Here is a 24,960-nt window from a genome sequence, read left to right as displayed (position 1 = left end):
TGTAGCTTGGACCAATTTTTGAGTGTTATTACTGCGTACATCCTTGTTTCTCAATGTTTGTTCAAATAAACTAGGCTTCAAAATACCAAATACTGTTGCTAAAATACAGACGAATAGATGAAGGATTTATATATTTGTCATTTCCAGGGTGGAAGGACATGAAATATTTTGAATCATAAAGTCTTCAAGTAGTATAGGGGTGGAAAAGAGTAAGTAAAATAGTGAATTATGGCAACATATGATTGTTCTTTAATCAAGTTAATAACTTGAAATAACTTGAAAATAACTGCCATAACTTCCTATACAGATATTTAAATTTTTACTATAGAATACAGTATAGCTAATCTAAGAGTTGTTTCCTTTCTTTTTTTTAAACTTCTATTTCTCTTATTTGAATCTGAGACATTTGCTTCTTGGATATAATTTCAAGATTTAAAAAAATAATAATTCAGCAAATAGTATTAAGTCCTTCTCAGTCTAAAAAGAGAAACCTGATGTTTGCTTTTCACAAAATGAAAAATATGTAAAATAAATAAATAAACAAAGAAACTTGAAGGCTAGAAACGGAATGGAAAACTTGAGTCAAAGATGAAGAACATTAGTGAATATATAGTTATGGCATATTGAAATAAAAGATATATAACCATATGACAAACTGAAGTAAGTTTTAAGAAAGGGTTTCTGTTGTGTGTGCCCTGCTGTTTAATACTTCTGAAATATTTAACTAAGTGAGTAACTGGGTTACTGAACATGTCATTCCCTTACTAAAAGCCATTCAGCACCTTCAAAGCCCTTCAACTTCAGTCCCTGCCTACTTCTCCAGCTTTGTTTTCTGCAGCTCCTCCTCTGAAACAGAATGCTCCAAACATACTGGATGACTTATAATTTTTTTGAACTCAGCCTATCCATTAGTGCTTCTGTTTCAAAGTCTTACTCTTGTCTGATGCATTTGAAATGTTAGCACATCTCAAAACCCAGGTCAAGTCTCATCCTCTGTGAAACAAACACTTCCTGAACCTCTCCTCCGTCAACCCAAGGAGAACTGTTGATTTTCTTCTTGGTACCTCTGTCATGTATGCTTCTGTTACTGCAGTTAGCAATTTTATGGCTATCATTTCATCACTTTTTTGATTTTCTTCTCAGGCTATTGTTATTGAAAAGCAGGTTCTGTATCTTAATGGTCCCAATGTTTTCAATTGAACAAATATTCCATATTACTTTTGAAAAACTGGTATGATTCAATATAATTTACTGTAAATACACAAATTAACCTATTCTCACACTAACCAACATACGTCAAGAGTAAGACAATCATCAAGAGTAAATATGTGTACATTAGATACTGTTAAGCACCTTTTGTTCATTATATCACTTACTTGTCACAGCAACCTTAAGAAATGCCTACAATTCTTATCCCCATTATGCGTATGAGGAAACTAATGCCCAGAAAGTTTAAAGTACAGAAAGTCTCACACATTCAGCTAGATGGACCCCATGTTTTTAACTATCTGTAGTCACCTATTATATTTCATTTACATCAAACCCTTTGAAGAGCACTATATTTAGACTTGCTTTCCATGTTTTAAGTGTGATATAAAGAACTAAAGAGGATCCAGGGAGGAATAACAAAAATGATATAGCCTCTTTTAGGAAAAGTGAAAAAAATCAAATAATTTAAAATAGACTAAAAACAGTATAGATTAGTTACAACAGATTCCAAATGAATGACAATCTTTTAGTGGGATTATGAATTAACTCAAACAAAATTTTAACTCAGCTTTTTAGCTTAAGTGCCTGGTCAATTAATTAATATAGTAACGCTGCATAAACTCATTCTGAGGGATAATTAACTTTTAGCTAGTACCCATAGTGTTATTATGAGACAAAGATTGATCATCCTTTTTTGTATCTCCAGAGCAGATAGAATAAGAAGAAACACATTTACTAATCTACAGGAAATTCTGATTTTAGAAATATGATATTGAAAATCTGAGAGATGAGGGACTCAAATAACAAAACTGTTTTGTATTTTTAATTAAATATAATATTGAATTGGGATCCAGATATATAAAAAAGAAGTGTTGCTCTCCAAGAGCTCACAATGAAGTTTATACATTGGGTCAAGGAAGAAATCCTGGTATGTAATTGCTTGTTCATTCAGGAGTAAAGGTGGTAGACTTCAGAATAAACAAACAACTTTAAGATGGCCTATAAAAATCATTGACTAAGAGCAAGGAAAATTCTTATATTGTTGCTGGTTATACCTCCAAACATGTCTTTCTTTTTGATACTGTAAAAGCCCCTTATGAAAATCCTTCTATCTTCTTATAAGGATTCCAGTGAGGTAGAAAAATCAAACGCTTATTCCTACTTACAACATGCTTGTAATAATAAACAGAATTTTTGTTTTAGGCTCATTGTAACAGTTAAGATACTGCATAAAACAGATTTCTATTTCTCAAGAATAAACCCCAGTGAAGGAAGTAATCCAAGAAAATCTGGAGATGTATAATCAAGTTCAATTCAATTTTATTCAAATTAACCAATATTTATAATTAGTTACTATGTGTTAGGCACTGTTACGGGCCCTAGGAGCTCTACAAGTTAATAATACATGATTCCTGAACATCAAAATCCCAGTACATCATTCAAGATCCATCATGGTCTTGCCCTTATAACATAGTGAATGCCTTGAAGTCTGTACCTCACTGTCTTTCATTTCTGTGTCTTTGCATATACCTCTGTCACTTGGACCACACTTTCCCTATCTTAGTTCTACCAAAGTAAGTATCACTTTTCATTTGGAACCTATGACTCAGGGAGCAATGCCTCCATCAAGCTTTCCCTGTCCTATAAACAGTTTAAAATTATGTGACTCTATAGCTCCCTGGCCTGTTTCCTTAGTACTGTATTGCTACAAGCTGTATGGCTGTCATATCCCTTACACTATGTTGCTTTCACAGCAGGGACCATTTACAACTTTCTGTTTGTTTGTTTTTTCCCTCAGATCCTCATTTTTAACAGGTGCTCAAAAAAGTTTAATGATTCTAGTGGCCAGAATAGAAACTACTTGCAGTCAACATTGGAATCTTTATTTAAAGTGATTTTTCTTGCTTTCTACCTCCATTTCCACTCCTCACAGCAAAAATAATTTAAATAGATTGAATTGAGTTTAGGATAAACTAGAAAACTTAAGCCTTGGATGAATTAAAAATGTTTACTTAAATCTGAGAAATAATGGAATGAAAAATACCACTTATGAGTTGTATAATATTTAACATTATTGTCAGTTAAATATATAATTATATAAAATAGATTGTTCTCTATTTTGCTAGTACTGAATTAAACATAAAACAGATATTTAGAAATAAATAATCATAAGAATTGGTACCTTGACAAACTGGAGGCGCTCCATCCATCTGGAGTCGTTCTCCTAATCTGCATGTCAGAATTGCATTACCAACCAAAGTAAATCCTGGAAGACACTGATACCTAATAATATCACCTATTTAAAAAAAAAATGTAGAAGGGGCTTCTGATAAGCAACAAGGTAATGGTTAAAATAAACAGATGTTTCAATATAAAATTAGAATATTTTTTCTTTCAGTCATTTTCAATCAATATAAAAATTCTATTAGTTATAAGCAGTGATGACATTCAAAATATTGAACTACTAGTATGTCATAAGCACTGACCAATCAGAACTGAATCCAATAATAAACTACAAGTAAGACTGTACTGGGGCAATCTGGTTAGATATAAGCAATAGTAGTAAGGAAATAATCCAGTTGGTACTGGTAAGGTATTCATTAAAAATATATCAAGCAGTTAAAAGGAGATTCCTAGTTATTGATATTAAGATTAGATGTACATTGGTCATTGATGTTTTCTTACATTTCTCAACAAATAATAATATTACTAGGATAATAATGATAAAAATTTATTATGATAACATTAGGATGTCTTCTTTTCTTACATAATTTTTCAAACTATTAGATATTATTACAGTTAAATTTCCAACCAAGTTTTAAAAGGACTTTATTTACGATCAATTTGAGCATAACCAACCAATTGTTTTCAAAGACATGGAAATAAAACATGTCTTCTAATACTTCCTACATATCCTTCATTATACACATCAGGTTTATGCCTGAATTCAACACTACAGTGTTGGAAGGTAGCAAAATAATACTTTGGAAGGAACTACCAGAATAGTTATACGGTTCAAATTCCTGCACTGTTTTCTAACTGTACATCCTGGAAATACAGAATTCTTTCTTCTTGCCTAATACTCCCTTTCCTCTTTTCATTGTTACCCAGTCTTAAGAATTCTAAACAATCCCCATCGATCCAGGGAAAGAAGGTCTAAGACAGGCTGCTACTATTCTTTATTCTTATTTCTTTTAAAGTAAATACCTCTGCTCACAGTATGTTTTCTTTGAAAGTAATTTAGCAGACTTTACCTATTTCAAATTCATCATCTTCTGTCAAAATTTCAGCATTGGGTACAGGTGGTGGAGGTTGACACACTCTTAGTTGATAGGCTATAAAAATAGACAATGTTTATTCCTTCTCTGAGCAGCTATACATATTCACATATGTGAAAAAAGAAAATTACATAAGGTTTACTTATAAAAATAAAAATATATGGTAAAATTTATCAAGTTTCAACTATTTCTTTATTTTAAAAAATGCTACAACATTGAGGGAAAATTAATCATTCCTTAAATATTTTCCCATGGTAAGAATGCTTACCTTTTAACTCCTTATTTCTCACCCTCATTCTAGTCCTTCTGATTATGTGCTTCTATCTTGGCATAATCACAATTTGGAATTATACACTCATGTTTGTTTATGTGCTCAATGCCTAGCTTCCCAAGGTTCAGCACAGAATCCCCTGCATCTAGCAAAGTACCTAGCATTCAGTCATAATTGTGAACAATACTCAAGGCTTACTCTATTCCAAGGAATATTATGAACATTTTACTTATATTAACTCTTAGTCCTCACAAAAATTTTATTTATTTTATTACTTAATTTATGTAACGAGTTCTATAATTATTCCCATTATATAAAAGAAAAACTGTTAAAAGAATTAAAGAATTTGTCCAACTCATACAGCTATAATATGGCAGAGCTGGGATTTGAACATAGACAGTCTGGCTCCGGAGCCTTCTTTCACCATGCTAGATTAGTATGTTTATGTTAAATTTTATGTTTCTAAACTGGTCATCCCATTAGATTAGGTAGATTCTTATTTGGCATAAGGTAAAGGCCACTGAAAAAAGGTCTCTATGAATCTAAGTATCATGACTACTGGCCCTATATGATATCTGTATCACAATTGTTTGCTTGATTAAAGCCTTGTTTTCACTAGTTGTCTTCAAAGATGTAATATACTATTATTAATTTAAGAAACACATTTTATGCTGTTATAACCTTTGAAGAAAAATGTGTTTTATATGCATAATTTTATTACTTAAACTTAGGAGTTAATTTCTTTATGTACCTCAATTCGGAGATAAAAAGAAGGAGGTTTAAAGGCATAGTAACTTGCCCGAGATCACACAACTAGTACAGGGTTTATCTAGAAGCTCAGCCTATGTCCTTTAACTTGAAAGCCCATATCTTCAGTATGGGCCCTATTGTGAGAGTATTATGAGAGTACTGAGGAATATCAACTAGACTAGTTAAGGAAAATTCTGATAAAAAGAAATGAATGAGATAAATTTTAAAGGATGAGTAAGATTTTTTCCAGTGCTGAAGGGTAATCATTGGCAGAAGAGCATTCAGATAGAGGAGGAAACATGAGCAAAAATTACAATTATCAAGGTAAAAGGTAGTTGTGAGAAATGCCAGAGAGGTAAGGGAAGGGGGAGAGGAAGATACAGAGAGCCCTACAGGGAGAAATCCTTATGAGATTATGCTTTATTTATTCATTGTTTTATTGGAGTATACTTGCTTTAGAGGAGAGCATTTTACCTGATCTTTGTTTGCCTGTAAACTTGTTTTTAATCTTCATGCTAATCAAAAATTTTATTTTAAAGAAGAAGCACATTTTTATCAATGAGGAATTCATGACTCCTGTCATCTGTAGAACCTGCTTAGAATGACTTAGATAACTCAGCTGGAGAGTTTAAAAGACTAGAGGTTGGAAATCATTATTATGAGGAAGATGATGCTCAGAGATACTGTGTTATTTTCCCATGACCGCGTGGGTGATGTGAGCTAAATTCTCTTATTCTCCATTCTTTGGTAACATCAGCATTTTATAAACTGTCCCTAGAGACAAGGGATCACTTTGGGGTCATGGAGGGTGTGAGGAGGTGTAATGTCCGTACCTCCTTCCTCTACCTCAATAAGAGCAATTCTATTTTCATCAATTTTATAGATTTGAATCCTGAATAAACTTTCCTTCGAACAAATTTTCTACAATCTCCACCTAAGTGATTTCACTGATCCTTTTGACTTCAAGTCTGACTTTGTGTCTGAATTCCCAATTTTACATCACCAGGATAAACATGTCTTCTGAGCTCTTCACTACCTACCTCCTCCTACCCTTTACTCTTATTTTCTAATCACAGAACACTGTTTTGTAGAACATACAATCATGACATGTAGGATACGATGCCCTTGCATAGTTATTAAATAAGTCAATGGTGTCTTAAAGGTGAATGGCATGTCAAATAAAATGATTCATGTAAAAGAGAACACAGATTTAGCTTAAATGTGTAAATATCTATGTTACGCAGTTTTTTCATTAATCATCATCACTTTGAACTGTTTCTAAATAGAACAATCCATGGAAAACATGGACTAAAATACATGCTCGTGCTATTTAAAATTTTGATGATACAATTTAAAAGTTTCAATTCTGCCCGTAACTGGATATCATGACTTGTTTCAACATTTATTATTTTCCATTTATTAGTTTACTTTTTCACTATTTGTGACTCCATCTAGGCTTTAAGTAACATAAGGGAGACTTTTCATGTGTCTTTTTCACAATTGAGTAATAAGCTCCTTTCACTTTACTTATAATCCAACAAATATTTGCTAAGTAATACACAAAATATAGGTTTTTTCAGGAGGGAAAGAGTCTCTAAACAAATAGTCTTCCCTAAAAAGTACCTCTAAAATTGCAAATGGGGATGAAACAGAGGCAATTGTGGGTTAGAGTGCATGTCAGTATCTTTTGAGGATGACCATTGTTTGAACAGTGCTCTGTTTTCATTCAAATGTGTACAGATGTCTGGTTCCTGGTCCAAAAAATTTGCTTCTTAAAATCACTTTAGAGTTTAATTCTGGCAATATATTTGGTTATTTTTCAATTCCTATTTTCTTTGTAATGAAATAACCAACCCAATTCCAGAAAAGAATGCTGCTGCTTTTATCTACTTCAGTTCAACTGAGCTATTAATATTAAAGGCTTCTTCAAAAAAAGACACAACAGGACACTGGCAAATTGCCATTCCTTCTCTAAACCACAAAAGCACAAGTGCACAACCTTTCTGCCAAATAAGGATGCAGTATTTCTTAACAGAGGAAAAGAAAATGTTCTATGTGCTCTTATAAATTCTAAGTTCTCTATAACCACTGTTGTACTTCAGTGGTGACCCAGATTATTTCAAGTATGATAACTTCATGATTTGGGGAAGATTTGGAGGAGGAAAAGCACTGATAATTACATACTCAGTTATGTAATTCTGGTAATGCTATTTCAAAAGTTATGTAAAATAACTTTAAGCAGCTCCACTTGAAAGTAGAGTTAGGAGTATTTAAACAAATGCTATCTGAGTTCTAACTAAGAAGAAAAAATAATTAGTAATTTTTTTTCCATTTTGGAGAAAGTCTGCTAGTGAATTGATATGAACCATACAGGTAAGTTTCAGTGGTGCTTAAATTACTTACAAATATCACGTTTTATCTGTTAGTATTTTATAATCCATTTGTTTCTCTGCCTATAGAAGGGAGAATCTTTGAATTCAAGAGAAAATGTTCAGCCCTAGATTTGGAGATGAGACAGAGAAATGGAATGGATCATTAGAAATGGATCAACAAGAAGTTACTAGGTATTTTCCTAGAGATGGAAAAACAGAAGTATAGTAAACAAGCTTTTGGGAAATATCCTGAATTATCCATAAGAAAATTCCAATATCTTTTGCATGAAGTGACTTCCCCATATTCCAGTAGCTAATGGAAAGTATCCTACCTTAGTACTGAGACCATTAGAGTCTGAAAAGTAATGTGCTAAAGGTCTCTTCTCTACATGGTTGAGTTGCCTGGCACATTAGTAGATAACAGAGCACATCAGAGGTGACAATTTTTTCTTTGTCAGTCTCTATTTTCCTTTTTCTGTTTACTACCATAGTTTGGTTTGTTTTGGCTATGAAGGAACACGTTTTAGCTCTTTAACCATCACTTTATTCTGCACATTGAAAAGAAAAGACTAAAGAAAAAAAAGCAAAAGAAAACAAAGCAAAAGAAAACAAAGCACAGCCCCTGTATGCTGTTGGCTTGGAGCCGGCCTGGCTCTAACTGATAGGCCATGATTTTCTACTGTTGACTGTAATCAATTTAACTAACAACTAACATCAGACATGATAGCTCTTTGACCTTGTTGGAACAAGACAAAAATAAGACCTTTCCCAAATCATGTCTGAGCATAGAAAAGACAAAACAAAAACCATAAAACAAAATGAAAACGCTATCCAAACCACCAATATGACCAAGATCCCTCCATCTCAGCTAGTACGAGAGAATGCTGCTACCCCACGCCAATCATAGTTTTAGGTGTGTTCCATACCTTCCACCTTCTAGAAAAAAATTAAGATACCCAATTATAGAACTGCTGCAATTTTCTAAGAGCACCCAACCCAGAGGAAAAGCATGCTTCCTTGAACTTTCCAGAACCATCTTACACAGCCCAAATCCTATAACAAGGCCCACCTAACACCCTCTCACTGAGACTCCACGGGGTTTCTCATGGTATGTTGTCCCACACATTACAGTGAGCCTATAAACTCAACTTTGTTTAACTACAGAGATGTTCCTGATGGACTTTGGCTGGAGGGGGCTGAGATACTGTAGAATAAAAATGCCATCTTATCACACACAGCAAAATACCAAAATATGGTAAGCAATTTTGACATGACTTTTTGTCATTTAAGTAATCACTAAGTAGTCATTTAAATAATAGTAAATGACAATATCTTTTCATCATTATAGTTTTACTAGTTTGGTTTTTTAGCTGTATATATATATAATTGTATGATGTTCATACCCCCTATGCTCTCTGGAAATCAAACAATGAAACATTTCATCAGCTCAATGCTCTATCTACTGAAATATGAAAGGAGGTCTGATCTTTACGTTGTGGGAGGTAATGGGGTCACAGAGTTCAAAGCAATGGTGATTTATGTTTTATATAAAATGTGTCCTTATATCTACAGTAGACTCTTTTAGGATAAGACTTTGTGGAGTTAAATATACTTGTCCCCAAATACAGCATTCATTGTAAAGGCAATATAACCTTAAAAGATGACCTAAAAGGTATTATAGGCTTTTAAAATACATTTCTTAAAAATAATCTGAAATTCAATATATAATCAACCCACTCATTCACAGAAGCTGTGCCAATAACAGAAAACAATGGATAATATATATTATTAAATTGTATTATCCTAAGAAAATCTTCTGTAATAATTGAGGTTCCCTAATATCTGATATTAGAAAAAGAGGTACCCTGGATAATAGATTTAAGCATTAAAATGATACCTTTTGTTTTAAATTAATAAATATATATTCTGGCTATACTACAGTGGTTGGCATAAGTCAGATTCCCAATAAACTTATTTTCTCGTCACACAGGGACCATAGCACATTTTGGAAACTACAAAGAGGAACACACTAATTTGTGATAAACCTACCAACATATTGTTGTTAGCCTGTAGGTCCTGGGGAAGAGAAGCACTAAAAAGTTCAAAGTTCAAAGTTGTAATTAGGAGAGGTATTTTCTAGAAAGTGAGATGACTTATCTTGATAAAAATGAAAATCATTGTTAATTTTTAAAGAAAAATTATGTTTACATACCATTAACTATAATCTATGCATGAGATAATACCAGCTTAGGACACTACCTGGCACTTGGTAAGAACTCAGTATAGTTTAGCTATTATTATGATTGCTGTTATTGTTGTCATTATTTAAAAAGAGGTCAGTCCTTAAGTCAGACAGACCTATTTTGAATTCCCGGCAGCCCTTCTATTTATTAGTTCTCTGGCTTTATATATGTTACAAATTTCTGTCTTTTGGTTCTTTAATTATTAAAATAGGGATAATAATACTTATATTGCAGAGTTATTACAAAAATTAGCATGGAAAGCATCTAGCATAGTGCCTGGCATATTAAGTATTCAGCAAATGGTAGCTATCACTATTAGAGTGACTATACAAAGTTAATGTCTGCAAAAACTTGCAGTTGAAACAGGTTTTGTGTAATTTACTTTCAGGAAGTCATTGATTAGGACTGAATACTATTATTATTTATTATAAGACAAACCCATCTTGACTCTATGGCAGATATCAAGAAAATTCAGGGGCTTCCCTGGTGGCGCAGTGGTTGAGAGTCCTCCTGCCGATGCAGGGGACATGGGTTCGTGCCCCGGTCCGGGAAGATCCGACATGCCGCGGAGCGGCTAGGCCCGTGAGCCATGGCCGCCAAGCCTGCGCATCCGGAGCCTGCATGTCCAGAGCCTGTGCTCCGCAACGGGAGAGGCCACAACAGTGAGAGGCTCGCGTACCGCAAAAAAAAAAAAAAAAAAAAAAGAAAATTCAGCTCTTTCTTTAGGGAATTACGGTTATAGTAATACAGAGAAAGACTAGCAGATTTCCTCAGATGAAGAAGAAATACGGTATCTGAGATAAAGGGCCTCAACATTTATGCCTGCCCTATTTCTTCATTGCATAGAACTTTCATTTTCCAAAGCTTTTTATGAATGTTATTTTTGATCATGAAAGGTTTTATGAAGGTGATGTTTTATAAAAGACAGATATCTGACTAGATATCATAAAAACACATTTTTCTCCTTTCAGACATATTAAAAATATATTAATAAATAAAACTTAAGTAATTAATGTGACCTTAAGAAAATATATGAAAATACTGATCTGTTAAATTTATAAAATAAGTACACAAGTCCTAAGAAACCACTTCTGACTTATAGGTTTGGGCATAACAGAAGGAGCTATTATATCACTAAGAGAATATAAAGAAAACTGAGTGGGGTAGTAAACCATTTTAAGCTTAGGTATATTAAATCATCTTAAACTAAGTGTTAAATAGTGAATTATCTCCCTGGTTAACTTATGAAAAAGTACCAAATGACCTGACCAGTTTTTTGTTTGTTTTTTTTTTACCATTATGAGAGCTCATTTTGGCACTAAGCTATAGCTACTGAATACGAGCCATGGATATGAATATTATATTTTCGGTTATATTAAATTGTACTAATTATATTAATACCAATTTGAAAACAGGCATCTTTTTTGTTTTTGTGAGGAGGGATGAGCACACATGTACATAATTGTAAAATAACCTTTCTAAAAGTTGTCACTAAGACAGCTCAAATAAACTCAATTAGACATTTTAAAAAGAATCGAACACACATGACCATAAGACTAAACTATAATTACTTAGTCAATAATAAAGCTATGAAAGGATTAAGAAGCATAAGTGTGATCTGTGTCCTCATAAAAGCACTCACTATTATTAAACTCACAAGGCATATAAAACAATACAGCATACGTAAGTTCTGAAAAGTTTGGTGAAAAGAGTAAGTGCAATCATAGAAAAGATGGTAGTGATCCCTATGAGTTTGAAGTATCAAGAAAAGGAGAAATGGGGACTTAAGATAGGTAGAGTTAAAGAACTGAAGATGAGTAAGAAACCATTTAAGAATGGAAGTTCAGGGGGCAGTGAGAGTAAGAATCTAATGGGAGTCAGAGTAGGCACTGGGGAATAAGAATCAATGAACCAGATGATAGGGTAGCTTTAAATCTGATTTAATGAAGGCATCATGCGTTCTTGAAAAGGTGAGTCAGGGTGAAAGCACGCTTAGGAAAATTATCCTACTAGGGCTAGTAGAATATAAGGCATCTGTCAATTTTTAACATGACCCCTGGCTACCTCTCCAAATTTCAAGGTTATTTTAAGGTTTGGGTAAAATTGCCAGAGATGTTGATTCAAATGTTAGGCTTCTCTAAGCTCTGGCAATTGGGCCTTATTATAACATTTAAAATATAAGTATAAATAAATATAAATACTCTATTAGAAAAACTAATATGTGAGGTAAGATATTGTAAGGAAAGGAATATTTACTGAACATACACTGTTCTAGGAACTATGCTAACTGTATATTACTCATTCTCTCCAATCATTTCATCTCTGCAACGCAATGTTGATGATAGTGATAATGACAGCACTTACATGGGTTGAGCTATACAAAATTGTCAATATTCAGCATTTCTGCCAACAATTTCATATGGTTCAACCTAATACATGCCAGCAATTGGAGTAATTTCTATATATACAGTATCTCGTTAATCTTCTCAGCAATTATATCATGTTGTGTTATAGCTGAAGAAAGTGGAAACCAAAGGATAACTTGTCCAAAGTCAGCTGCAAAACAAAGCCCTAAACAAATATTTGATCTTCCTTATTCCTAAAATAATTCTATTTTTAATATACATGATTCAGAACCTAGTAACAAAAATCATGTGAAACAGAATTTGGAATGAGAATATATGTATATACATTCACATAAGTGTCTATGTAAATCTATGTTCATATTTTGTATGTGTTTACCTACATTCTGTCATCCTTGTATTTTCTATGTAAAGATTTTCACATTTTTACACATACACAAACACACACACAAACACACACACACAGATACTGACATCCTTTTCTCTGACAATATTTCCCCTTTGAAATGTTTCCTAAGTTTTATAAGAATTTTCCACTCCCTATAAGGTTATTTTATGGATATTTACAGTCCATCAATGAACAGTCCCTTCTTTATCACTTGTTCAGGCAAGATACAAAATAATAAAAAGTTATGCGGGGATCTGTGAAGAGAGAAAATGTACAAAATACAGTTCAGGAACGAATTCATCTTTTGAACTTAAAATCATTTAGTTTAGTAGTTCTTGAGCTATGATTACCTTTCAAAGTAATAAAGCTATTGTTGCAGCTTTAGACTGTATATGCATACTGCCAGTACAAATGACCAATTCATTAAAAAAGGCAAAGGAGTTATTTAAAAAAATAAACAGCCTGAATCAAAGTTATCTAACTGAACTCCCTGCTTTCTAATTGGCTATGCCAGATAATACATGCAGCTCTGGCTACTATAGAAGCACAAATTGGGCACCATCTACTGATTGATAAGTGCTGAGATTAAGCAAATCAAATATTTTCTGGTCTGTTCTCTGAGTATTTCTAGACCCAATGTGCTTTAAGTGTCTTTGTGTATAACCATATTTGACTTACCATATTTTTCATGTAATATAAGCTTTGAGTATCAAAGATTTTCTTACTTTGTGTTAAAAAAAGAAGAAAATATTAAATTATATGTTAATGTAATGGACAAGGTACACATTCACCCTGGAAATTTTAATATAAGTTTTGCAAATTTAATTTAGTAGCTTATTGATCCTGTGATGCTCATGGAATTGGTCTGACAAAGTCATATGAAACAGAATGTGCTTATGAAACTATGGTCATAGCAGATGAAAGGATATAATCACTAGAAATAAACATTTTCTTATTTATAATGAAATACAATTTAACATAACAGGAAATTTTAAAAAATCCTCTGAAACCATCTGAATGTTCTTTCAAAAAGTTAATGTTATGAAGAGAGAATCCAGAATAATTATATACAAAGAATTGAAATTGAAACTCTTCATAAATTATTTCACGGGAGTAAAAGCTAAGAACTTAATGATCTGAAATAGTCACTTAAAGCTGTAGGATTCTAGAATAGATATAGTTGTGAAACAGAGTATAAATGAATGAGTAATGTGATCCAAAGCATAAAGTTATTCGATGCTAATTTTAGAAAGACTCACAGCAGGTTAAATAGATTAAACATTTTGTATTGAAAAAAATCGATTGATGTTTTAAGACTACATGCAATAAAATATGAACAGCTGGTTCTCTTTTATGCATTTCCATGCAAAAATAATTATTTTCTACTGGGGTAATTACTGACTGATTTATTTCCTATCTCCATTTGCTCACATTTTAATGTCCCTAAATGCTTAGAAGAGGCCGTTCTTTGCAAGTAAATGTATTTGAAATGATAAAAAAGTGTCAATTTTTAATACCTTTGCAATCATTGGTTGAATATATATATTACACTCAATTTTTCAAGGACAATTTCAAACAGTGCCAGACGAAATAGAAATGCCTAGATGATACCAACCGTGATAACTGAGCACAAAAAAGCCACTTGTTGTGAAATCACTGTGGAATTTGATTAGAATCTGATTTGAAGTGCTATAGACTGATTCCAAAGCAGTATTGCCACTGAATTGCCCGATCTGAGGTGAGTTTTGGTCTGGTCCATCCCTATAGGAGAGACATAGAGCAGGGAGGGGAGAAAGGGAGAGTGAGATTGATTTTTTTGGAAAGTTTCACACAAAGTTTAATGAAAGTATTACATATGAGATGATAAAGGTGCAGTGGATGAAATAATCAACGAGTGCCAAATCATATTGGTATATGTTTATTTAGGTGATAACATATTTAAAAAGATCACATTTTTACCCAAAAGAAATGTAGCCATATTAGCTGTAATCAATTAAATTGTCTTTGGTTTCCTGACCACAACCCAGATCTTCCCAAATGCTTGAAGTCTGCCTTCCTTTTATTTTCTTCAAAATAATCTTGAGAACCATAGACTGTTAAACTTAGAATGAATTTTAGAAGTCACATGGTAGTTCAATTAACCAATTGTCAATAATTAATTCAGCTATTTTATTTTTAGTTTAAATAGAGATGTTTTAATTAACAGGATAATAATAATACACATATAATATTTTATGATGAGTTATTATGACAGAAATTCAGTAGTTGTTTTAAATAACTTATTGGAATACAGGCTTTTAAATTTCACTAGTTCTGTATATAGAGAACTTTCTTACCTTAAACTTACTCTGATTTAATTCCCAGGTTTTGCACATTATTTTAATAACAAATTTAAATCATTTTTTCACCCATAAAGTTTTTGTTCTACGTGTTTAGCTACTTCATGGGCAAATAAGCTAAAATCTATTTCTCTTGTTTGTCTCATTCTGCAAAACACACACTGTCACTCAGTTACACCAGTTCAAACATCTGATGGCAATTTGTACAGAGGACTGTGATATATTTTCATTCCTTCCTTGTTTCACTGCTACATACAGTTGAATCAATCAATAACAATGGTCTTGGCTTACCATACAGTAATGAAATCATAGATTGGTTCTGTTTGAAGAACAGTAAAATTGATGTAGATTCCATTCCCAGGGGGTACTTTTACAAGCCAAAAACAGTCTTGAAAGTTTGGGTATTCATCAGGATATCCAGGAGAGTAAATGGTGCCATTCATTGCAGTTATATTCCCTCCACAAAGAGCTACAGAAAAAAACACAAAACAAAATATTTAAGTAGAATCACAATAAACTGATTATAAAGAAAAAGGTAAACATTTCATACCTCTCAAACAGTATAAAAGACATCTGTGTTGTGTTTTTACCACAGTTAAGGTATGTAAAATGAAGCTGGAAACCATGAATCAAACAGTGAGCTTTTATTTATTTTTCAGCATGACGTATGCTACATAGTTATTCACTATCACTAGATTAGTAAATTGCACTGTTTTCTCTTCTTTCAAATACTTTATCCATATATACACTGTTCAACTTTTGTCTTATATCATGTATAAATATAAGGCCTTATAAAGAGGTTCAAGCCATTTTTATTTATAAGGTTTTTTTTTTTTTCTTTAGAAGAAATGAGCCCAAATTCAGTAGTAGTATCTGGGTTACTGGTTTGTATATGAATGATTACTAAACAAACACAGATGCACTCACACAGACATCACACAGAAGCAGCTCTGAAGTGTTAACAAACTTTACTTTCGCATCCAGTGAAGAAGGTTAAGTCTCCTGCCAATAATGACAAAACCAGTTATTCATTATGAAGCCTTAGGTCTTTGATCTGGGTACTAACTATAATTCTACAACTAAAAGAAAAACTGTATATTTAGCATGCTATTTGAAGAGGAAAACAAACAAGAAAAGAGTACCAAATCAAGAATTATTAAACATAGATGATATCACCTAAAAGACAGCTTCAATTTAGAAGCATACCTTCACACCTTGGAAGTGGATGATTCCAATTGCGACTCACTCCATGAAGGCAAGTGAGAGCTGAATTTCCAATCAACGTGTAACCAGGGAAACATTCAAACGAAATGGTTTGCCCCACAGTAAAATCATTGCCGATTACAAAACCATTTCGAAATGGGCGTGGATCAGGACAGCTTTGCAACTGATAGGCTGGAAAAGGTAAAAAGAAAGTTTTTCCGTTTTGAATTTTGAAAGACCAAAGAGTATTATTTACAACCTGCAAAATAGATGTAGTGCTGCTTGCAGTTGAATATAAATAGTAATTCAGGTTTATAATAAATGATGTCAGTGCATGATATGAATTTCTTATGTATAATTTTCATATTAAGTTTTTAGTACAATTTATTAAGATGCATTGTTTTTTCTCCCACTTATGAAATCTATCTAAATTATAAGTTTTAGTGAAAATGTAAATTACCCTATAGCCATAATTTTAATCAAACATATTCTGATCCCTTTACCTATAATGCAACTGCTTCCTGGTTCATTGTATGTACATAAAATAAAATAAATATGTGTGTAAGCCTAATTCGGAGCCTTTTTGAACCTTTTTTTAGCTAATTTTTCCTCTAAAAGAAACAAACCACACTATTTCTCTATTGAGTTTCTCCAAAGAAGTTATTTAACAATATAAAGTATTAGGAAACAAATTTCCTTCTAATATAAAATTTGCACTTCAGTTATCATGATATTTTTGGCACTGTAGTGTAACTGTTTATTTGTTCATACTACTCTTGTTCTACATTCTGCATGAGATCAAAGTTCCTGTTTTTTTATCATTGTATCTTAAAAGCCTTGCTTATTGCTTTTCACATAGTAGGTCCTTAATAAACATTGCTGAATAAATTTTGAACCTATAAACCGTACATATACTTGTATCGTATTAATATTTGAGACTTTATTTTTAAGAAGTTCAAAATCACATTATAATTAATAAAATTTAAATTACCAGCAGAGACTACTTTGCTACTGACCATTAAATTCCTTTTATAAAAAACTTTTTTTATTTTTTAGTAATTCCAAAATTACACAAAGGTTCCAAGATTAGTAAGAACGCCAGTATGCCTTCAGCCACGTTTTCCAATTGTTAACTCTGACACATTTTCTTCATCATTCTCTCTTCCTCCCCTCACCCACCCCCATCTATATATACATATATATATATATGTATGTGTGAAAACACTTTTTTCTTTCCAAATTAGTTGAGAATAAGTTGACCCATCACTGCTACTTCATAAAGAAAAGGATACTTCTATGTAACCACAAAGTTGAGAAAATTAACGTTGAGACCATTAAATTCTAAATTCCCAAAATCAAAAACTTATATTTAAAGCTGAATAAGCTACCATAAGTTGCTTATTAAAATATTACTCTAATTTTTAAATTAAAGGTTTCAGAATTAATGAACAGTCTTTTTAAGATATTTAGTGCTTTTATTCTAATTTTTTTCATTTGAATTAATATTCCACAAACATATCAAAACCAAAAGAATCATGTCAAATGAAGACAAACGTATATCATTTGATCATTAGGAGTTGGGATATATTATTCTATGAAACAAACACTTTAAATTTTCACTCACATGTAAAAGATAATTTTTTTTCCAGTTTTATTGAAATATAACTGGGATATAGCACCGCATGAATTTAAGGTATACAATAAAATGATTTGATTTAGATGTATTGTGAAATGATCATGATACGTTTAGTTAGCTAGATAATCTTGAATAGGGTAAGACTCATAGACAAATGTATGATCCTGTGATATTTTATATAACATTTCACCTTTCTATGCTATTTAGTTTAATAAGGATGAATAAGAAATAGATTTTAAATGTTCAGGAGAAAGTTCCCATCCTAATATCATATATAATACAGGGCTTAACAAACCCAATAACGTTGCCAGTAATAACGTTAACTTTGGAACCAAGTTCTTTAGTAGAAGGGTACACTTAATTGTATACTATGCATTTTTCCAAAATTCAGAATGTTTTTAAGGTCTAATCGCAAAATCATCTAAAAATAACATTGATTCTGTGAATCTGTATCAATTAACCTATATCTCAAAAAAATGTCATTAGCTCAACGATATAAATTCAGTAAAAGAAGATAGTTTTAAAATTCAGTGTACTTGTGTCAATCAAGATGGCTGTGTGGGAAGATGTGGAGTTAGCATCTCCCCACAACTAGGGTGCCTGCCTGCTGCTGATGGGGGACTCTGAGGCCCAAGGAGATAGAAGGAATCCCCAAGTGAACCAGTAGGACGTGGGGGGACTGAGAGGGGAGAAGAACTGGAGGCCAGACAGGATTGGCACCCCAAGGCCAGGGAGATCAGAAGAGGCAGGCGGGAGGACTCTCTGGGAAGGGCGGGAGAGGAGCAGTGGGCGATCGCCTGGCCCACTCAGGCTGGGGAGCCTGTTGAGCATCCAAGCTGGTAACCCCCCTCTAAAGCCCCCTCCAGGCCACGTGGGTCTTTGGGGGCATAGGAGGGAGGCTGGGGAGATCAGTAGAAGAAGGCAGCAGGAGCCATTCAGGAGGAGTGGGAGAGGAGCGGAGGGTGATTGCCCCACCCACTCGGGCCTAGGGAGCCTGCTGAGCTCTCAGACCCATCCTCAGCCCTCCAAAGCCCCCTCCAGGTTGTGTTGATCCTTGGGGACATAGGAAGGAGGCTGAGTGGAGAGCATGAGAGGCAGGCAGGAGGGGCCCTCCGGGAAGAATGGAAGAGGGATGGAGGGCAATTACCCCACCCACTTGGCCCAGGAAGCCTGCTGAGCTCCCAGGCTGGTCCCCTGCCCTCCACAGCCATCGCCCCCACCTCCCTGGCCCCATTTGTCCTGGGGGTATAGGAAGGAGGCTGGGGAGATCAGGAGAGGCAGGCAGGAGGGGCCCTCCTAGACTGGAGGAGCAACAGAGGAGAGGAGGGCATTTGCCCTGCCCACTTGAGCCCGGGAAGCCTGCTGGGCTCTCAGGTGAGGTTCCCTGTCCTCCGAGACCAGGAGTGGGTGGCACATCTGGGTCCCTTCTGTTCCTTGAGCCTAAGCCTCACCCCCCACTGCCCCCAGGGCCTATCCAGACCTGTGGGTCCTAAGCATAGGCCCACCCACCGCCCAAACCTTGCCCTTACTTAGGCCCCACCCTGCACAGCCAAGACCTTCCCCTCTGCCTTTTTTTTCTTTCTTTTCCCTCCTCCTCTTTTTTACTATTGTGGTACTGATGTACATTCTGGATGTTGATTCATCTATATTTTTATTTTTATATTCATTCTAAAACATCTGTTAGTTTCCTAGTCTAATTTTATTTTTCACTTTGTTATTGTTCTCTCTCTTTTTTTTGCCACCCCATGCAGCTTGTAGGATCTTGGTTCACGAGCTGGGGTCATGCCAAAGCTCCCGCAGCAGGAGCTCCGAGTCTGAACTGCTGGACTAACAGAGAACCTCAGACGCCAGGAAATATTCATCAGAGTGAGGTCTCATGGAGTTCCTCATCTCAGCACCAAGACCCAGCTCTACCCAATAGCCTACAAACTGCAGTGTTGGAAAACTCAGGCCAAACAACCAGTAAGACAGGAACACAATGCCACTCATAAAAAAAGAAAAAAAAAAAAAAGAGACAGCAAAAAATATGTCATAGATGAAGGAGCAAGGTAAAAACCTACAAGACCAAATAAATGAAGAGGAAATAGGCAATCCACCTGAAAAAGAATTAAGAGTAATGACAGTAGAGATGATCCAGAATCTCAGAGGTAGACTGGAGGCACAGATTGAGAAAATAAAAGAAATGTTTAACAAAGATCTAGAAGAACTAAAGAACAAATGAACAGAGATTAACAACACAATAACTGAAATGAAAAATACAGTAGAAGGAATCAATAACAGAATAACTGAGGCAGAAGAACGAATAAATGAGCTGGAAGACAAAATGGTGGAAATAATTCCTGATGAGCAGAATGAAGAAAAAAAGAATGAAAAGAATTGAAGACAATCTCCGAGACTTCTGGGACAACACTGAATGCACCAATATTCGAATTATAGGGGTAGTATAAGAAGAAGAGAAAAATAAAGGGTCTGAGGAAATATTTGAAGAGATTATAGTCTAAAACATTCCTAGCATGGGAAAGGAAATAGTCACCCAAGTCCAGGAAGCACAGAGAGCCCCATACAGGATAAACCCTAGGAAAAACATACCAAGACACACATTAATCAAACTAACAAAAATTAAGTTCAAAGAAAAAATACTAAAAGCAGCAAGGGAAAAACAAAAAATAACATACAAAGGAATCCCCATAAGGCTATCAGCTGAGTTTTCAGCAGGAACTCTGCAGGCCAGAAGGGAGTGGAAGGATATAAAGTGATGAAAGACAAAAACCTACAACCAAGATTACTCTACCCAGCAAGGATCTCTTTCAGATTCAATGGAGAAGTCAAAAGCTTTTCAGACAAGCAAAAGCTAAGAGAATCCAACACCACCAACCCAGCTTTATAACAAATGCTAAAGAAACTTCTCTAGGTGGGAAACACAAGTAAAGAAGAACACCCACAAAAACAAACCCAAAGCAATTAAGAAAATGGTAATAGGAACATACATATCGATAATAACCTTGAATGTAAATGGATTAAATGCCCCAACCAAAAGACACAGACTGGCTGAATGGATACGAAAGCAAGACCCATATATATGCTGTCTACAAGAGACCCACTTCAGACCTAGGGAGACATACAGACTGAAAGTGAGGGGATGGAAAAAGATATTCCATGCAAATGGAAATCAAAAGAAAGGTGTAGTAGCAATATTTGTATCAGATAAAATAGACTTTAAAATAAAGACTGTTACAAGAGATAAGGAGGTACACTACATAATGATCAAAGGATCAATCCAAGAAGAAAATATAACAATTATAAATGTTTATGCACCCAACATAGGAGACTTCAATAAATAAGGCAAATGTAAACAACCATGAAAGGAGAAATCGACGGTAACACAATAATAGTAAGGGACTTGCAAACCCCACTTACACCAATGGGCAGATCATCCAAAGAGAAAATAAATAAGGTAACACAAGTTTTAAATGACATATTAAACAAGATGGACTTAATTGATATTTATAGGACATTCCATCCAAAAACAACAGAATACACTTTCTTCTCAAGTGCACATGAAACAATCTCCAGGATAGATCACATCTTGGGTCACAAATCAAGCCTCAGAAAATTTAAGAAAATTGAAATCGTATCAAGCATCTTTTCTGACCAAAACGCTATGAGACTGGAAATCAATTACAGGAAAAAAAGATGGTAAAAAACACAAATACATGGAGGTTAAACAGTGAGCTACTAAATAACCAAGAGATCACTGAAGAATCAAAGAAGAAATTAAAAATACATGGAAACAAGTCACAACGAAAACATGACGACCCAAAACCTATGGGAATCAGCAAAGCAGTTCTAAGAGGGAAGTTTATAGCAATTCAATCTCACCTCAAGAAACAAGAAAAATATCGAATAAACAACCTACCCCAAATTTAAAACAACTAGAGACAGAAGAACAAAGAAAACCCAAACTCAGTAGAAGGAAAGAAATCATAAAGATCTGAGCAGAAATAAATTAAATAGAAATGAAGAAAGCAATAGCAAAGATCAATAAAACTAAAAGCTGGTTCTTTGAGAAGATAAACAAAATTGATAAACCCTTAGCCAGACTCACCAAGAAGAAAAGGGAGAAGATGCAAATCAATAAAATTAGAAATGAAAAAGGAGAAATCACAACTGACACTGAAGATATACAAAGGATTATAAGAGACTCCTAAAAAAAACTATATGCCAAAAAAATGGACAACCACAAAGAAATGGACAATTTTCCAAGATTGAACCAGGAAGAATTAGAAAATATAAACAGACCTATCACAAGTAATGAAATTGAAACCATAATTAAAAATCTTTCAACAAACAAAAGCTCAGGACCAGATGGCTTCACAGGTGAATTCTATCAAATATTTAGAGAAGAGTTAACAATGATCCTTCTCAAACTCTTCCAAAAAATTTCAGAGGGAGAAACACTCCCAAATTCATTCTATGAAGCCACTATTCCACTGATACCAAAACTAGAAAAAGATATCACAAAAAAAGAAAATAATAGACCAATTTCACTGATGAACAGAGATGCAAAAATCCTGAACAAAATACAGCAAACAGAATCCAACAACAATCATACACTATGATCAAGTGGGATTTATCCCAGGGATGCAAGGCTTATTCTGTATATGCAAATTAATCAATGTGATACACCACATTAACAAATTAAGGAATAAAAACTATATGATCATCTCAATAGATGCAGAAAAGGCTTCTGAAAAAATTCAATACTGATTTGTGATAAAAACTCTCCAGAAAATGGGCATAGAGGGAACCTACCTCAACATAATAAAGGCCATATATGACAAACCCACAGCAAACATCATACTCAATGGTGAAAAACTGAAAGCATTTCCACTAAGATCAGGAACAAGACAAGGATGTCCAGTCTCACCACTCTTATTCAACATAGTTTTGGAAGTCCTAGCCACAGCAGTCAGAGAAGAAAAAGAAATAAAAGGAATATAAATTGGAAAAGAACAGGTAGAACAGTCACTGTTTGCTGATGACATGATACTGTACATAGAAAATCCTGACTATGCCACCAGAAAACTACTAGAACTAATCAATGAATTTGGTAAGGTTGCAGTATTCAAAATTAATGCAAACAAACCTCTGGCATTCCTATACACCAATAATGAAAAATCAGAAAGAGAAATTAAGGAAACACTTCAATTTACCATTGCAACAAAAAGAATAAAATACCTTGGAATAAACCTGCCTAAGGAGGGGAAAGACTTGTACTCAGAAAACTATAAAACACTGATGAAAGAAATCAAATATGATATAAACAGATGGAGAAATATATCATGTTCTTGGACTGGAAGAATCAATATTGTGAAAATGACTATACTACGCAAAGCAATCTACAGATTCAATGCAATCCCTATCAAGCTACCAATGGCACTCTTCAAAGAATTAGAACAAAAAATTTTACAATTCATATGGAAACACAAAAGACCCTGAATAGTTAAGGCAAACTTGAGAAAGAAAAACAGCTTGAGGAATCAGGCTCCCCAACTTCAAAATACACCACAAAGCTACAGTAATCAAGACAGTATGGTACTGGCACAAAAACAGAAATATAGATCAATGGTACAGGATAGAATGCCCAGAGATAAACGTATGCACATATAATCACCTAATTTATGGCAAAGGAGGGAAGAACACACAATGGAGAAAAGACAGCCTCTTCAATAAGTGGTGCTGGGAAAACTGGAGAGCTACATGTAAAAGAATGAAATTAGAACACTCCCTAACACCATACACAAAAATAAACTACAAATGGATTAAACACTTAAATGTAAGACCAGACACTATAAAACTCTTAGAGGAAAACACAGGAAAAACACTCTTTGACATAAAACAGCAAGATTTTTTTTACCCACCTCCTAGAGTAACGGAAATAAAAACAAAAATAAACAAATGGGACTTTATTAAACTTAAAAGCTTTTGCACAGCTAAGCAAACCATAAACAAGACAAAAAGACAACCCTCAGAATGTGAGAAAATACTTGCAAATAAAACAACAAAGGATTATTCTCCAAAATATACAAATAGCTCATGGAGCTCCATATGAAAAAAAACAAACAATCCACTGAAAAATTGGGCGGAAGACCCAAAAAGACATTTCACCAAGGAAGACATACAGATGGCCAAGAGGCACATGAAATGATGTTCAACATCACTAATTACTAGAGAAATGCAAATCAAAACTACAATGAGGTATCACCTCATGCCAGTCAGAATGGCCATGATCAAAACATCTAGAAACAATAAATGCTAGAAAGGGTGTGGAGAAAAGGGAACCCTCCTGCACTGTTGGTGGGAATGTAAATTGATACAACCACTATAGAAAACAGTATGGACGTTCCTTAAAAAACTAAAATTAGAACTACCATATGACTCAGCAATCCCACTACTGGGCATATAATACACCCTGAGAAAACCATAATTCAAAAAGAGACATATACCACAATGTTCTTTGCAGCACTATTTACAATAGCTAGGACATGGAACCAACCTAAGTGTCCATCCACAGATTAATGGATAAAGAACATGTGGCACATATTTACAATGGAATACTACTCAGCCATAAAAAGGAATGAAATTGAGCTATTTGTAGTGAGGTGGATGGATCTAGAGACTGTCATACAGAGTGAAGTAAGTCAGGAAGAGAAAAACAAATACTGTATGCTAACGCATATATATAGAATCTAAAAAAAAAAGAAATGGTACTGATGAACCTAGTTGCAGGGCAGGAATAAAGAGGTAGACATAGAGAATGGACTTGAGGACATGGGGTGGGAGGGGGAAGCTGGGGCGAAGTGAGAGTAGCATCCACATATATACACTACCGAATGTAAAATAGTTGG

The 24,960-nt window shown here is 34.1% G+C and overlaps 1 protein-coding gene across 2 annotated transcripts in view; it reads right to left on the bottom strand.

Moving 5' to 3' along the window:
* The window catches only part of CSMD3 (CUB and Sushi multiple domains 3), a 1,062,125-nt gene that overhangs the window by 91,034 nt on the left and 946,131 nt on the right, over window positions 1-24,960 (bottom strand). For both annotated transcript variants that reach the window (XM_024739588.1, XM_024739590.1), the window contains 5 exons: window positions 16,420-16,608; window positions 15,505-15,682; window positions 14,490-14,635; window positions 4,464-4,544; window positions 3,392-3,505 (listed from right to left, as the gene is read on the bottom strand). In XM_024739588.1, coding sequence (XP_024595356.1) covers window positions 3,392-3,505; window positions 4,464-4,544; window positions 14,490-14,635; window positions 15,505-15,682; window positions 16,420-16,608 — 708 coding nt within the window. The remainder of the gene's footprint in view (window positions 1-3,391; window positions 3,506-4,463; window positions 4,545-14,489; window positions 14,636-15,504; window positions 15,683-16,419; window positions 16,609-24,960) is intronic.

The sequence above is a fragment of the Neophocaena asiaeorientalis genome, unplaced genomic scaffold (assembly GCF_003031525.2).
Source record: "Neophocaena asiaeorientalis asiaeorientalis breed wild unplaced genomic scaffold, Neophocaena_asiaeorientalis_V1.1 scaffold533, whole genome shotgun sequence".
NCBI lineage: Eukaryota > Metazoa > Chordata > Mammalia > Artiodactyla > Phocoenidae > Neophocaena > Neophocaena asiaeorientalis.
This window is presented reverse-complemented; position numbering and strand designations above follow the sequence as displayed.